This window comes from Typha angustifolia, chromosome 6 (assembly GCF_048772165.1).
Source record: "Typha angustifolia cultivar Huaian chromosome 6, ASM4877216v1, whole genome shotgun sequence".
Taxonomy (NCBI): domain Eukaryota; kingdom Viridiplantae; phylum Streptophyta; class Magnoliopsida; order Poales; family Typhaceae; genus Typha; species Typha angustifolia.
This window is the reverse complement of record NC_133244.1, coordinates 6,400,573-6,415,647: the sequence shown is the minus strand read 5'-3', so window position 1 is coordinate 6,415,647 and position 15,075 is coordinate 6,400,573. Positions and strand designations below refer to the sequence as shown.

General features: G+C 39.8%; 3 protein-coding genes and 1 long non-coding RNA gene across 13 annotated transcripts; all 4 read left to right on the top strand.

The window, feature by feature from the left end:
• Positions 1-820: 820 nt before the first annotated feature.
• Positions 821-6,225, top strand: LOC140760863 (uncharacterized). 9 transcript variants are annotated; one of them, XR_012104508.1, is made up of 6 exons: positions 821-1,079; positions 1,154-1,182; positions 1,461-1,732; positions 3,837-3,914; positions 4,309-4,443; positions 5,203-6,225. It is a non-coding gene; the product is annotated as an uncharacterized lncRNA (long non-coding RNA). The 9 variants fall into 9 exon arrangements; XR_012104505.1 differs by lacking the exons at positions 1,154-1,182; positions 1,461-1,732 and having other exon boundaries at positions 3,861-3,914; positions 5,203-5,429; positions 5,924-6,225; XR_012104504.1 differs by lacking the exon at positions 821-1,079 and having other exon boundaries at positions 1,181-1,277; positions 1,409-1,732.
• A 156-nt stretch (positions 6,226-6,381) lies between these two features.
• Positions 6,382-10,071, top strand: LOC140760862 (putative disease resistance protein RGA3). 2 transcript variants are annotated; one of them, XM_073097919.1, is made up of 2 exons: positions 6,382-7,834; positions 7,934-10,071. In XM_073097919.1, exons 1-2 carry the CDS (start codon positions 6,547-6,549, stop codon positions 9,883-9,885), a joined length of 3,240 nt encoding a protein of 1,079 aa, XP_072954020.1. In that variant the 5' UTR covers positions 6,382-6,546; the 3' UTR covers positions 9,886-10,071. The 2 variants fall into 2 exon arrangements, with proteins under 2 accessions (XP_072954020.1, XP_072954019.1); XM_073097918.1 differs by having other exon boundaries at positions 6,382-9,472; positions 9,536-10,071.
• Positions 10,072-11,527: 1,456 nt separating this feature from the next.
• LOC140761471 (uncharacterized) lies at positions 11,528-12,146 on the top strand. The gene is made up of 2 exons (XM_073098803.1): positions 11,528-11,818; positions 12,009-12,146. Exons 1-2 carry the CDS (start codon positions 11,528-11,530, stop codon positions 12,093-12,095), a joined length of 378 nt encoding a protein of 125 aa, XP_072954904.1. The 3' UTR covers positions 12,096-12,146.
• Positions 12,147-12,169: 23 nt separating this feature from the next.
• On the top strand, positions 12,170-14,805 carry LOC140761263 (uncharacterized). The gene is made up of 3 exons (XM_073098525.1): positions 12,170-12,236; positions 12,425-14,287; positions 14,741-14,805. Exons 1-3 carry the CDS (start codon positions 12,170-12,172, stop codon positions 14,803-14,805), a joined length of 1,995 nt encoding a protein of 664 aa, XP_072954626.1.
• Positions 14,806-15,075: the final 270 nt, after the last annotated feature.

The following is a 15,075-nucleotide window of genomic DNA, read 5'->3' as shown; positions in this document are numbered from 1 at the left end:
TTTCTATAATATTCATTTAACATCCTGAGTTAACTTAATATAACCATAATCAAACTGAACGATACTAGAAATAGAATATTCTGTTATAATTCATTATGTAATTTATAATATTTCTAAATTACTCTTATACTTATCTCTAATTTTATTCATAATATGAACATCCATACTTATTGTTTTTTCTCAAATCATAAAGAACATCATCTAAATGCAAAGCTAATCTAAGCGCTTTCAAACTCCAAGCCATAGGGATCTTAGAACTCCCCAAACACAAAGTCGATTTTGTTGCTTGCGACCTCCAAGATGGAGAGGGAAATGAAGAAAATTTGGGGAAAGATGAAGAAAAAAGAGTTTGAGTTAGAGAGATGAAGAAAAATAGGTAAAGTTGGGGGAAGCTTATAAGGCTTGTACGTGGTAGGGATTTTAGAAGATTCTTATGGGTTGTGGGCTTTAATATTATAATTTTATGAGGTATAGTTTATTTATAGATAAGATGATTTAGATTTTGTGGTGTTAGGGTTTAGTTTGGAAAAGAAGGATTTTGTGGGGATTTAAGTTAAGTCAGAACTTTTTAAGGGTATTTTAATTATAACTAGAGTCGCGTAAACTATATAACATGGTTAATGTCTAAAGTAATATTGGGGTGTTAAATAAACATTATAGAAAAAAATTAGGAGTAGCGTTATAAAATCCCCAAAGATGGGTCCGAATCATAAAATAGGTAAAATATAGGGTGTGATTTGTAAAAATCCCTTATTTTTTTTGAAAATAATACCTTAAGAAAAGAAAGTCCCCAAACAAGCCATTTGCCGACTTCCGCTTCACCAGCAGGAAATCGCCGCCGACTATCTTGTGGTCCAACTCGAGTCCTTTTCGCCTGAAGCATTGCTGTGTTCTTAGTGTACCGGACTTGAGTGCAGATTCGCCCTTCTCGGAAGAAGGGGGAGTACTTCGCCGCCCGATCACTTCTCGCATCGTGCCAATGGCGCGGGGAGATCGGAATTGGGAGGCAATCGCATGTTGGTGTTCGGGACGGAATTCGTCGGCCGATACGTATCGGAGCGGTTGATCCAAGAAGGATGGTAACATCTCTTCCCCTTCGATCGGTTCCAATGTTGGTACTGGTGATTTCTCATACATAAGATTTGTTATACAGATTTAAAGCTATCGACTTTGACTGCTAGGGTAAGTGTCTGGGACCTGGCACTCGCACTGCGAAGAAGAAAGAACTCTAGGATATGCGAATTAATGCTTTCGTTCTTTGATGCAAGAAATAGCAAGTAGGACATTCTTGTCGTGCTGTTGAATCTGCTTTGAATATAGTTTCATGAACAATTATTTTGCATCAAATTGAGTTAGTTTAGTGAGCACTTATGCTGCTAAATTAAAGTAGCTTTCTTTCAAACTATAGGCTAACAAGAAGAGGTTTTGATATTTCCGGATCTTATCTCAAGTAATTCCAGGGGGCATACCATAAGTACAAGAACGTGAACTAGGAATGAGAACTGAAGCATGTTCGTTTGGCCTGAGCTGATCTGCATCTAGGTTCTGGAACTGAAACATTTATGATTTGAGAACTTCTCTTTTTTTGTGCTTAAAATAGAAAGGGTGATGACAGCACGAGGTTCTCTTCAATGTGGGGGCTTGCAGTGGGAGGATGTACGCAATTTTGCGATATCATGATTGAAGGGGTTGCTTCTGAACCCATATCCACTTGGATAGTTGGATGTAAGAGGTCAGCCTTAGAGTTGCACCAAGAGACACCCTCATCTTTTCTTCTTCTACTATTGCTAGAATTGCTCTTATCATCTATACTTCCATGAATTTTTTTATTGAAATAAAAAATTCCAATGCTAATTTTAAGTTTGGAAGAACTAAACTTCCACATCTTCTAGCTTACTTGATATCACATATAGACACCAAATTCCTTACATCCTTTAACCTTGTCTTTTTCGTTTTCTCAGACACCAAGTTCTTTGTATTCATCTCTGTGCAATTCAATGTACTTGGAATTTCTAAACAATAGGTAGTTAATATACTTTTATATATTTTCTCAATCTTTTCTTAATTTTGACTAACTCTCTTTTGATAACTTTGTTTTTCTTTAATGTACTAAGAGTGCAACACTTTGAAACTCTTTGGACCAAGGATTGTCGTGCTAGTGGCACACCTCTAATATACTTTATAAGGTTTTATATATGTTTTTTGTTTGAATATATATGTTAAAACTTATATTAGAGTTTTTTTTATCCTTAGAAAATATTGTAAATGACATATTCTGTTAAGGATATAGCAATAGTCAAATGAAAACATGATTCAATACATAATATGATTGAACACTTTTATTAATTGACAATAATTTACTAATTAAAAATCAAAAGCTAGTTGAACATATAATGATGAGGAGGATGAAATACTTCATTTATTAGTACAAGAATAACATGACAATTTTGCATCCAAGGTTCAAAAAATCGGGATCGGAGTCGAGATCGGCCTTCCAAAAAAATATCTCGGCCGTATTGGTCACTTGGATCAAATCAAACTTTTTAATTACGTAAAATTCTAAATATTATTTAAAAATGCAGGAAAACTTCTAAAATTTTAAATTTTTTATCATAAATAAGAAAATAAAGAAATAAAAACTTTAGTACAATGAAAATTGAAAATAAGAAAAGATTAGAAAGAGGATGAGTAGAAGAAAATCAAACAAAAGAAAGAAAAACAATAATGCAGTAAAGAAGAAGAAGAAGAATACGAAGAAGAAAAAGAAGAAAAGAGAAGGAGAAAAAGAAGAAAAAGGGAGAGTAGAAGAAATGAAAAAAATTGAAAGAGAAATAAAAATAATAATAAATAAAAAAATTATATAACGGAGTTTGTCGGAGTTAGATCTGCATCGCCGGAGCTAGATCTCTTCGTAAGAAAAAATAATAGTTATATGGTAAGGAGAGAAAAAGAGAAAGAGAGAAAGAAAGAGAGTGAGAAGAAAGAGTGAGAGAGAAAGAGAGAGAGAGAGTTCAGATTGGGCCTAAATCGGGATCGGCCAATCCGGCGAACCATGGTTGCATCAAATATTGTTGATAATATTCAAAACTCATAGTTTAATTATTACATTTTAAAGAGTACTTTTATAGATCTAGCATTTTGACTTTTTATTTGTACACCCCAAATTAGTTTTTAAAATGTAAAAAAATAAATATCTAAGAGAATGAAAGAAAAATATACCTTTTGATGAGATTTGAGTAAGTAACCTTAAATTCATCCTTAATCTCCTATATTTCTCCTTTTCTTCTTCTTCTCCCACTATAACTTCTTTACCCACTAACTCGTAACGGATTTTGGTAGGTATTGTGCAGCTCAATAGTCAACCCCTGCTGGGCAACATGCGTCGACATGCAGCCGTGTCAGTTGGCACGGGGCTGTACTAGTGGCACACTCTGTGCCAGGTGTCATTTTCTTACCGATACGACAAATGTTGGTCGGCTTGAGTTATGGCCTTTCTGATTTAGACTTCCTTTAATTGTATTAATTTGGGCTGGTCAATAGGTGAGAATTCTGAATTTTGTTTTGTGAATTATCTGTTCTAAGAAAACTTGTTCCTCAAGTAGCATTGAATGTTCAGTGACTTGAATCTTTGATGTAACTCACGATCTTATTTGTCAATTAGTAAGTGTGCCTAATATGTTTAGCAATCAAAATATACATATTTGTTATATGTATGTCCATTGACTGCTTTACTTTTAGTTGAACTCTTGTCATTAACTTTTATCTTAGTAACTTAATTTTTATGTTGTCATTCTTGACATCCTACTATTTATGATTTTGTATTTACGACTCTCTAGGCTGACAGACCTACATGATTGCAGCATGCGTCTCACCTACTTATTTCCATCCCAACTCTGGCAGGAATTGTTGATCCTGTAAGTTAACTGTTATCCTAAACATTTTCTTATCTTGGAAAACTTTTTATTTTTCAATAGTGATTGCTTCTAAATGCTATTTTAGTGAATGACCATAAGACAGGGTTTTGAATTTCTTTATGCTACCTATCCTCATCAAGTAGGATTACTTCTAAACTGCCCTCATATTTTGCGGATCTTGTCCTAGAATGTTTTATAAAACTAAGTTTTGTCTAACAAAACAGAAAGCCCTTTCTAATCTTTGATGGCAGGCGTTTATGGAGATTGTGGAGGTTCCTGGGCTGATGAGGAGTTAGAATCTATGTTGTGCTGAAATTTCTGCAAGTTAACTTTCTAATGATGCATATGTAGAAGTGCAGCTCGGTGTGATAACATTCTCCCATATTTTGTGCAGCTACCTGTGAACCTGAAAGTGCATCTGCTAAGTTAAGATATACAGCAAAAGAAAAGGGTGGTTTCTATTAGCAAATGAGCTTGGTCTGTCTGCTAGCATATTTCAACTAGGAGGAATATATGGCCCTGGAAGAAGGTTTGCATCTTTTAGTCTGACGAAATCTTTTCCCTGATTTTTTTTCCATTTATTAAAAAATTGGTAGAAGTTACTCCTTCAGTCCTAGAGACCAGGTCACTGAGCCAAGGATGTTGGATAGATATTACTGACAAATAATAAGGTGTGTTCCACTTCCATAGTGGTGCTTGATCCCTGCATACCTGCATACACTTGCAGTACTTTGCACATCCATTCCTGTTGAACAGATCTCCTTCAATATGCCTTGCCACACATTTATAGCCATGAAAACAACTCCACTATGACATACAATGACTGCTATAAAGTTTTGGTGGAGGCTTTGGCTTTATAACGAACTGATCGGACTAATGACCCACTTCTATCCTTACCCTTTTGATTATGTGTGCACCTACTAGATTGCTGTAAAGTTCTGTGCCAAGTCTATGAGATGGAGGTGCTTACATTGGTATCAGTTATGGCTTCGACTACTATAATGACTTGGTATTAGTTATTCCAGTGCTCTGGATAGATAACATCATTAAAAGGAAATCCTTATCAGAAGGACAGAAGTTGAGAGAGTACATGTTACGGATTCATGTTGCTGACATCTATCAGGCAATTAAGGCTGGCAAGAATGCTCCACTTTCAGGGTGTTCTCCATGTTTATACAACTGGACTTGTCTCCATTCTATTGTGCAGTTTTATTCTCATTCAGGGAGGGAAAAGAACATCAGAAAAATTTACTTCTTTGTTTGCTAATAACATTATTGATTCTTTCAGGAAAATATTCAATGTCGTGAATGGTGAATGATGATCCGGCCCCAGGAGTCGAGGTGTTTGCTTTCACTCGTGAGAAGAGATTTGAGAGCTGTTGGTTTAGCTGATATAAGATCAACATCTGAAAATATTGGTGGTGAGAAGTGCATATCTAATGCTCGTTTAAAAGACCAACTTGGTATTACACTGTTGTACCTGACTCGTTAGGTCTGGACTGCAGAGTATTATTGGTATGTGGTTATCTGATTCTCTCTAGCCTTAAATGATGTTTCTATGAGTCAGGCTTCATAGTCTTTGTTTTCATCCTGTATAACACCAATCAATAATAGCAGGCTAGCAGCTGAGTTTTTATAATAATATCCAAGTGCTCGTCGCTCACATGACCCTCCATTTCAGTAATTGTCACCCACCACCTGCTTTAAAATAAACCTCCAGACAGCTCATTATTATTTTAAAAAACACTCAAATTAGATTTAAACCATCAGCTAATTTAGCTGTGCATAAAAGAGAATACTTTCTCTAATGGGCCAGCTCACCCTCCCTCAATAATTCATGCTAGAGAAAGGGATATTTACAAACAGCATCTTGTAATATTTGTCGGATGCAGAAAAGGAGGCAAAGGTGGTTGACTGTGTGGTGGTCTTCCTTGCCTCTTCCTCTGCGTTTTCTTGCTTGTCTAAGCCTTTCCTCCATCTCATTCTTTCTATTCTTTCTCTCTCTGGAGCTTGTTTCGTGAATCAACAATGGCGGAGGCTGTAGCGATCTCGGTAGCAGGGTGGGTGGCATCTCCCATAGTCAGTAGGCTACTCAACGAGGGCTTCTCCTACCTTGGCCTTGGGACGCCGACATCAAGGCAAGACTGGAGAATCTAGAGACCATCATCCTTCCCCAATTCCATTTCGTGATTGAGGCTGCGGAGAGGAGCAATGACGACCACAAGGCTAAGCTACAGCTGTGGCTGAGGAAGCTCAAGGATGCAGTGTATGAGGCGGAGGACATGCTGGATTTGTACAAATACCAGCTTCTCGACAAGAAGGTGAATGATCTCAATTTTGATTCCATATCTAAACCTTTCAGGAAAGTTGGGCGAGGGCTGTCCAAGATCCTTACCAGTCAAAACAAGAAGCTAAGAGAAAGCTTGAAAATATTGTCACTGAAGCCACAAAATTTTATGAATGTTTTTTAGGAACGAAAATAATAAGCAACGTGGCTAACGATATTACTAGTGGAGGGCGAATAAATGTTACTATCTCACTACCCCCACCTTATGTGATTGGAAGGGATGAGGAACGGAATGAGATAATAGATAAACATTTATTAGACCCATCTGAAGCTTGTGAAGCAGAAATGGGCAGAAGCTACTCGGTTGTTGTAGTAATTGGTATAGGGGGTGCTGGCAAGACTACTCTTGCACAATTCGTCTATAATGATCAAAGAGTTATCAACAATTTTGACATTAAAATGTGGGTATGCATATCTCGCAAGCTCGATGTCTTTAAACTCACAAGAGAGATGATCGAGTCTGTTTCCCAAAATGAATGCCCTCGTTTTGAGAATCTTGATGCGCTGCAAAAAACCTTTACAAATATGATAAAATCAAAGAAAGTGTTGCTCGTATTGGATGATGTTTGGTGCTATAAATCGGATACTGAGGCGCAATGGGAACAACTTCTTGCTCCTTTAGCTGCTGGAGAGAGGGGAAGCAAGATCCTAGTGACTGCAAGACCAGAGAATATGCCAAATATGCCAGTAGCCTTACATTCCCAAAATATCATGAAACTGAAAGATCTACAAGAGAATGAGTTTGTCTCACTTTTCATGTATCATGCTTTTAGAGGGAGCAAATTAAGTGAATATCATCTGCAGGAGGAGCTAGAGAAGATAGGAAAGCAGATTTTGCAAAAGTTGTGTAGATCTCCTTTGGCGGCAAAAGCAGTGGGTGGACAACTGAGTAAAAGATTGCAACCCAACTTCTGGAGAGCTTCTCTTGAACAAGACAATTTGAGCGACACTCAAAAAGCTCTAATGTGGAGTTACTATCGCTTAGATGCTTCCCTTCAACGTTGCTTCTCCTATTCCAGCTTGTTTCCTAAAGGTCATAGGTTTAGAAAAGAAGAGATGGTTCATCTGTGGATGGCTGAAGGCTTCATCAATTCGTTGACCGATGATAAGAGAATGGAGGATATGGGAAATGATTATTTTGATGAGTTAGTATCCAGTTCTTTTTTGCAACCACTAGAGTATGGCGATGCTAAATATTATGGTATGCATGACTTGTTTCACGACTTGGCTGAAAATGTTTCAAAAGGAGATTATTTCAGAATAGAGGATGATCCTGCGGAAAATATCCCTTCGACAGTTCGCCATCTCTATGTTTCGAGTAATGGTAGGAGGAATGGGAGCTTGGATTTTCGTAAATTAGAAAACCTGCGTACTCTTATTGTTGCTGGGCAATTTAGCAAAATTGACGATGATGTTCTTCTAACGGTGATGGAGAAGTCAAAGAAACTACGTGTTCTGGATCTATCATCTGGTCAGAACATCAAAGCATTACCTGAATGTATAAGAGATCTGAAGCATTTACGCTACTTAGATCTCTATTGGAGTGGTCTGTCTGAGTTGCCTTTGTCATTGGGTAAGCTTCACCATTTGCAACTATTGAAATTGCCCTACAATGTTGAAGTTTTACCGAGAAGCCTGACAAATCTGTTCAATTTGCGGCATTTGGAGGCAGGAAATGAGGGCCTCTCAACATTACCTAATATTGGGAGGCTAACATCCCTCCAGGAATTAGATCATTTTGAAGTAAAGAAGGAGAATGGGCATGATATCGGGCAGCTAAAGAACCTAAATGAGCTCAGAGGATCACTTTCTATTTTCGGTCTGCAGAATGTTGAAGGCAAGGACGAGGCAACTGGAGCCAATCTAAAAGATAAGAAGCGTCTCGACAGTTTGCTTTTGAAGTGGTACAGCCGTAATGAGAGTGATCGCGGGATGAATTTGGATATGGAAATTGTCGAAGCCCTCGAACCTCCTCCAAATCTAACAAAGCTGGAAATTCATGGCTGCAAATCTGTTAGGTGTCCTAGTTGGTTGGCACGCGAAGGATGCCTAGAGAATCTGAAGTCTCTTGGTTTTAACGACACTTCCTTTAAAGTTCTTCCAACCATTAGCAGCAAATTGTTTCCTCGTTGCCAAGAGCTGGAAATCCGAAGGCTCCCCAACCTCAGGACGCTTCCCTTGCTTCCTCAGATTCTTACGAAGCTAGTAATAAAATCATGTCCATTACTAGTGTTTGTCTCCGAGGAAGAACTACAAAAGAGTGACGACAGAAAGAACTCTATTATGACAGTTGTACGAAGTTCGCAGCTCAAGACGGCACTCGAATTAACGGAAGATATAAGAACCGAGGTAGCAAGAGAATGTTTGGATGTTAAGAAGTTGGTGGAATCTGAGAAGGTTGACATACCGGAAGATTTCCAGACATTTGCGACCGCCCTGGAGGGTGAGGAAATGTCAATGCAAGTAGATTATCTTCATCTTTGGGAGGCATATTGTTGTTGTCAAGAGCAGAGACTTGAAGCTATCTTTCGAAGGCGAGAGCGTAGCGAATTGATCTTGCCCTCAGGGCTCCAACATTTGGAGATTTGCTCTACTAATATAACAGACGGGGCACTATCTCTTTGCCTAGGAGGGCTCTCTTCTCTCAAAACCTTGCGTTTACGGAGAATCAGGACAATAACAACAGTTCCGACCGATCACTTGATGGCATTATGTGATTTACAAATTGATGGCTGTCATTGTCTCAAATCACTCGGAGGCTTACATGCCTTGCTCTCCTTGAAAGCACTCCGCATCTCTTCTTGCCCCTGCTTGGAGTTGGAGATGATGGAGGGTGAAGGTGGTGGTCGGTTCATCTTTCCACCTTCGTTGCAATCCCTTAGCGTCTGCGACAACAGCTGCTGCAATGTGAAGAGATTTGCCATAGGAGATCTACCAGACCTCCACACTCTACACCTCCACAAATGGTCATCGCTGGCATCTCTGTCACTGTCTGGCCTAACAGCACTTAGGTATTTGGACATCACGGACTGCCCACAGCTCTCTGCAGTCGATTGCTCCCAAGCACCTAATTATAGCTCCTTGGAGTCCCTAGGAGGAACTGACGATGTCCCCAAACTCGCAGCAGCTCCTCCCTCCGAGGCTGTCCACTTGTCATCGGTTGAGAAGCTTACAATCAGCTCTTCTGCAACACTCTCGATGCTGCTCTCAGGTAATAATAGTAAATCCCTTGTCATCGGTTTAAGGGAGTTGACTTTGTCTCATTGTCCTGAAGCATCTCTTCTCGAAGAGCACTTCAGCTGTCTCATCTCTCTCAGGATTCTGATATTGTACAATTGCCAAGTCCAGTCTCTGCCAAGGATCTTGAAGAGCCTTCCCTCCCTTGAGGTTCTATGGCTAGAACGCTGCCCACATATCTCATCTTTGCCTGATTTGCCTAATTCTCTCTGTACCCTATGGTTGGAGGTCTGCCCCGGTATCTTGTCATTGCCGGTGCGTCTGCCCGAGTCACTTTGGAGTTTTCGTATATATGGGTGTCCAGTCTTGAAGGAGCGGTGCCGAGAACCTAAAGGTGAGGACTGGCCCAAGATCGCTCATATTCCTTCTGTATCCATCTCTGATTGACACATGGATCCAATCTAAGCAAGCATGTTTGAAGCTTCTCTTCTTCTGTCGTTGCTCTGCTATTTAACAGTTCCTCCTCCTTGATAATTACTTTTCACCATATTACTACTGCCTGATTGCTGTTTATAACTTCATATTCGTCTTGCTAATTACTTGAAACGGGAGGAGGTGGGATGTATTAATCCATATGTCTTGATGTAATTCTCTCTTCTTCTTCTTCTTAAATAACTATGTAATTAATGACCAATAAGTTTGCCAATGTCTTGCTCAAAAAAATCTTACAGATTAATTTTTTTTTAAACATGAACAGTTGTCAAAACGTGGATGATGAAAGTTTCTGTACTGTGAAAGGGTCAAGGGAAAAGTCGGCAATGTGACCTATCACGTTGCCGCATTATACCACCTCCTGCTAATAGAGTTGTCGTTCCAACGCCGAATTTTGTTAAATTCGCCTCTGCCCACTTGAATCTAAAAGGCGACTCCACTTTTGTTATCCTTTTTCTTCATTTTTTTTAGTCCACCGGTGCTAAATATGGGTCACTTCCATGTACGATTATTATCTCATCTTTCGGCAAGCAATTTCATGCCGAGATACATGTCATTGGGCATCTTGACATCTACAATACAACTTTCAATTACCAAGAAAATTTATCTATCATTTGTTGTATATTATTATTATTTCTATGCTAGACTGGGAAGTTCACTTTGAGTTTAGAAATACGCTTATTAAATACTTATAATAAGTGCCAGTAAAAAGATGACTTAAAACTTTATGTCTTGTATGTTTTGAGGCTAAAGTCTTGATTAGATATAAAAAAGATAAAAAGATATTTAGTTACTGAATCTGTTAAGGAGTTTCTAAACCAGTTAATAAATGGTTACTAAACTCAAAGCAAATAAAACCTTAGAAAGTAATGGTACAATTTTGAAGAAATGAATAGTTAAATAGAGCTGGTCTCCAAAAAATACTAAATGGGGTCCAAATTTAGAGCTGTGGTGGGAGATGCTCTAATTACTCTGGTTAAGATCGAGTGTAAGGAAATGCTTACTCTCTGCTTGGGCACCTATGGCTATGAGTCTCCTTCTCTATATTAATAACCAATTATTAATTAAAGAGGTTCTAAGATGAAGCCATTGAATAGGGGCTGGTACAAGATCCACCGAAGTAGGATCTCTTCAAGATCCACCAAGCTACTAGCTTGATATACACGTAAAAGAGTAGCCACCAAATAGGGGCTGGTACAAGATCCACCAAAGCAGGGATTTCGTATAACAGATCCTAACAACATAGACGAGAGAGAGAGAGAGAGAGAGAGAGAGAGAGAGAGAGAGAGAGAGAGAGAGAGAGAGAGTGCTAAGTCAGATTATTTAGTCTTTGCTGCACTATTATTAAAGAATGCAGGTTTAATTATATTTTAACCCATGTAATATCGTTTAATATCGTATTATATACCCCTAAGCCATATTTCAAGGGATAAATATGCAACTAAACATATATAATTTACGCCGTAGCTTTTGGGTGTTCATAGTTTCATCCAGAATGACTGTGTTCTTCCTTGCCTCCTTTTTTTTCTGCGTTTTCTTGCATCTCATTCTTTCTTTCTTTATCTCTGGACCTTGAGCTTTGTTTCGTACATCAACAATGGCAGCAATAGCGGTACCGATAGCAGGGTGGGTGGTATCTCCCATAATCAGTAAGCTACTCAACGAGGGCTTCTCCTACCTTGGGCTTGGGGACGCTGACATCAAGCAAAAACTGGAGAATCTGGAGATCTCCATCCTCCCCCAATTCTATCTTGTGATCGAGGCCGCGGAGAGGAGCAACGACGACCACAAGGCTAAGCTACAGCTATGGCTGAGGAAGCTCAAGGATGCCATGTACGAGGCGGAGGACATGCTGGATTTGTACAAATACCAGCTTCTTGAGAAGAAGGTGCGCGATCTCAAATCTGATTCCACATCTAAACATTTCAGGCAAGTTGTAGGCAATTTAAAAGGAGGGAGAGGGAGAGGGAGAGGGTTGTGCAAGATTTTTTCCCCTCAAAACAAGAAGCTAAGAGAAAGTTTGATTAAGCTAGATAACATTGCTGCGAAAGCTAAAACTATCCATCAACTCTTCTTAGGAGCGAGAATCGGAAGTAGCATGGTCAATGATACCGTCTGTGAAGGGCAAGGAAATTGCACCACCTCACTACCTCCACCAGATGTGATTGGGCGCGAGGAAGAGCGTGATGAGATAATAGGCAAGTATCTACTTGACGCGTCTGAAGATTATGAAACTAAAATGAGCACAGTTAGAAGAAGGAGAAGAAGCTACTTTGTTGTCGTCATTGTTGGCATTGGAAGAGCCGGTAAGACTACTCTTGCATAATTTCTTTTAGTGTGGTTGAGTTGCCTGTGTCATTGGGTAAGCTTCACCACTTGCAATTATTGAGATTGCCCTATGAGCATGTAGTACTACCAAGAAGCCTGAGGAATCTATTCAATTTGCGGCATTTGAAGGCAATAAATTGGTCTGTCTCAACGTTACCTGATATAGGGAGGCTAACGTCCCTCCAGGAATTACAACATTTTGAAGTAAAGAAGGAGAACGGGCATGATATCAGGCAGCTAAAGAACCTAAACGAGCTCAGAGGATCACTTACCATTTCCCACCTGGAGAATGTTGAAGGCAAGGACAGAGCAACTGAAGCCAATCTGAAAGATAAGAAGCATCTCGACGTTTTGTGCTTGGAGTGGTACAGCGGTAATGAGAGTGATTGCAGGATGGATTTGGATTTGGAGGTTATCGAAGGCCTCCAACCTCCAACAAATCTAACAGAGCTGAAAATTAGTGGCTGCAAGTCTTTCAGTTGTCCAGGTTGGTTGATACGTGAGGGATGTCTAGAGAATCTGAGGTCTCTCAGTTTTGGCGATACTTCATTTGAAGATCTTCCAACTAGTAGCAAATTGTTCCCTCATTGCCAAGAGCTGGAAATCCGTAGTCTTCCCAACCTCAGGACTTTTCCCTTGCTTCCTGAGAGTCTCAGGAAGCTAGTGATAAAATCTTGTCCATTACTAGTATTTGTCTCAGAGGAAGAACTACATAAGAGTGATGACAGGAATAAATCTATAATGACAGTTGTACGAAGTTCTCAGCTCAAGTCGGCACTCGAATTAATGGGAGATATTCGTTATATAAGAGAGATGGTAGTACGAGATTGTTTGGACGTAAACAAGTTGATGGAATCTGAGAAAGTTGACATACCGAAAGATTTCCAGAGATGTGGGACAGCCCTGCAAGCTGAGGAAATGTCAAAGCGAGTAGATTATCTTCATATTTGGGAGGCATATTGTCGTTGCCAAGAGCAGAGACTAGAAGCTATCTTTGGGAGGCGAGAGAACAGGGAATTGGTGTTGCCCTCAGCCCTTCAACATTTGGAGATTGCGTCTATTAATATATCAGACGGAGCACTTTCTCTATGCCTAGGAGGTCTCACTTCTCTCAAAACCTTGAAGTTGGAGGGAATCAGGACAATAACAACAATTCCGACCGATCACTTGATGGCGTTATGCGATCTAGAAATTGATGACTGCCATTGTCTTAGATCTCTCGGAGGATTACTTGCCCTACTCTCCTTGACAAGACTCAGCATCTCCTCCTGCCCCTGCTTGGAGTTGGAGATGATGGGGAATGAAGGTGGTCGGCTCATCTTTCCACCTTCGCTGCAATCCCTCAGCGTTAGCTTCTGCTGCAATGTGAAGAGTTTTTCAATAGGAGATCTGCCAGACCTCCACACTCTGATCATCGACAACTGGTCATCGTTGGCATCTCTGTCACTGTCTGGCCTCACAACACTTCGGAAATTGAGGATCACGGACTGCCCACAGCTCTTTGCAGTGGATTGCTCCCAGGCACTCAACGATAGCTCCTTGGAGTCCCTAGGAGAGACTGAAGATGTCCCAAAACTCGCAGCACCTCCTCTCCCCGAGGCTGTTGTCTACTTGTCATCGGTTGAGGAGCTTGAAATTAGCTCTTGTGCAACACTCTCGATGCTGCTCTCAGGTAATAATAGTAAATGCCTCGCCGGTTTAAGGGAGTTGTTTTTATGGTCTTGTCCTGAAGAATCTTTACACGAAGAGCACTTCAAATGTCTCATCTCCCTCAAGAGTCTGGTGTTATACGATTGCAAAGTCCAATGTCTGTCAAGGATCTTGAAGAGCCTCTCCTCCCTTGAGCAGCTAGCGCTATACAGGTGCCCATATATCTCATCATTGTCCGATTTGCCTGAGACTCTCCTTACCCTATGGCTGGAGGACTGCCCCGGTATGTCGTCATTGCCGGTTCATCTGCCCGGTTCACTTAGGGGGATTGCAATATCCAGATGCCAAGTCTTGGAGGAACGGTGCCGAGAACCTAAAGGTGAGGACTGGCCCAAGATCGCCCATATTCCTTTTGTATCCATCTCTGACACATGGATCCAATCTAAGCACCATGTTTGAAGCTTCTCTTCTTCTGTTGTTGCTCTGCCACCATTACCAGTTCATCCCCCTTGATATAATTAATTCTCAATTGGCTTAGTCACCATATTACTACTGCCGATGGCATCTTCTTTTGTTTATCTCACTTGTAGCCTTGGTTGCAATATAGATTCATCTTGCTATTTACTTGCATGTCAATGTAGTTCTCTCTTCTTCTTATATAAGTATGCAATTGTTAAATAAACTTGCTTATGTAATCGATGACTAGTTATTCCTCCAGACCATACAGCTTACTTGATTTTAATTTCTTTTAGTTGAAGTGCACTTGAAAATTGAAGATTAGTTGCATAACTGCCATGTTTGATGCTTCTCTTCGTTCACATCTTTATGTTAGTAAACATGCACAGTTGCCAAACTGTGGACGTGGTGGAAGGACCACATAGAGAGTCGGCAAAGTAATGTATTGCGTAGCCGAATTATCCAATTTCTCTGACGCGATGAGGAGTTCCGCACGTCGAGTTGTTCGTATATCGGCAGGGCTATTAGTCCCAGCACCGACTTTTGTTAAGTTCCCTCCCCCTTTATTTAGTTGAATCTATAAGGTGATACCACTTTTGCCATTTCTTTTTCTTCATTTTTTATATACCATTAAAGTCAGCGGTAGGAACCTAACTTAATTAGTTGATCTTATTTTTCAGTCTTAATTTTTTTAAAAATAAATTTTATTTA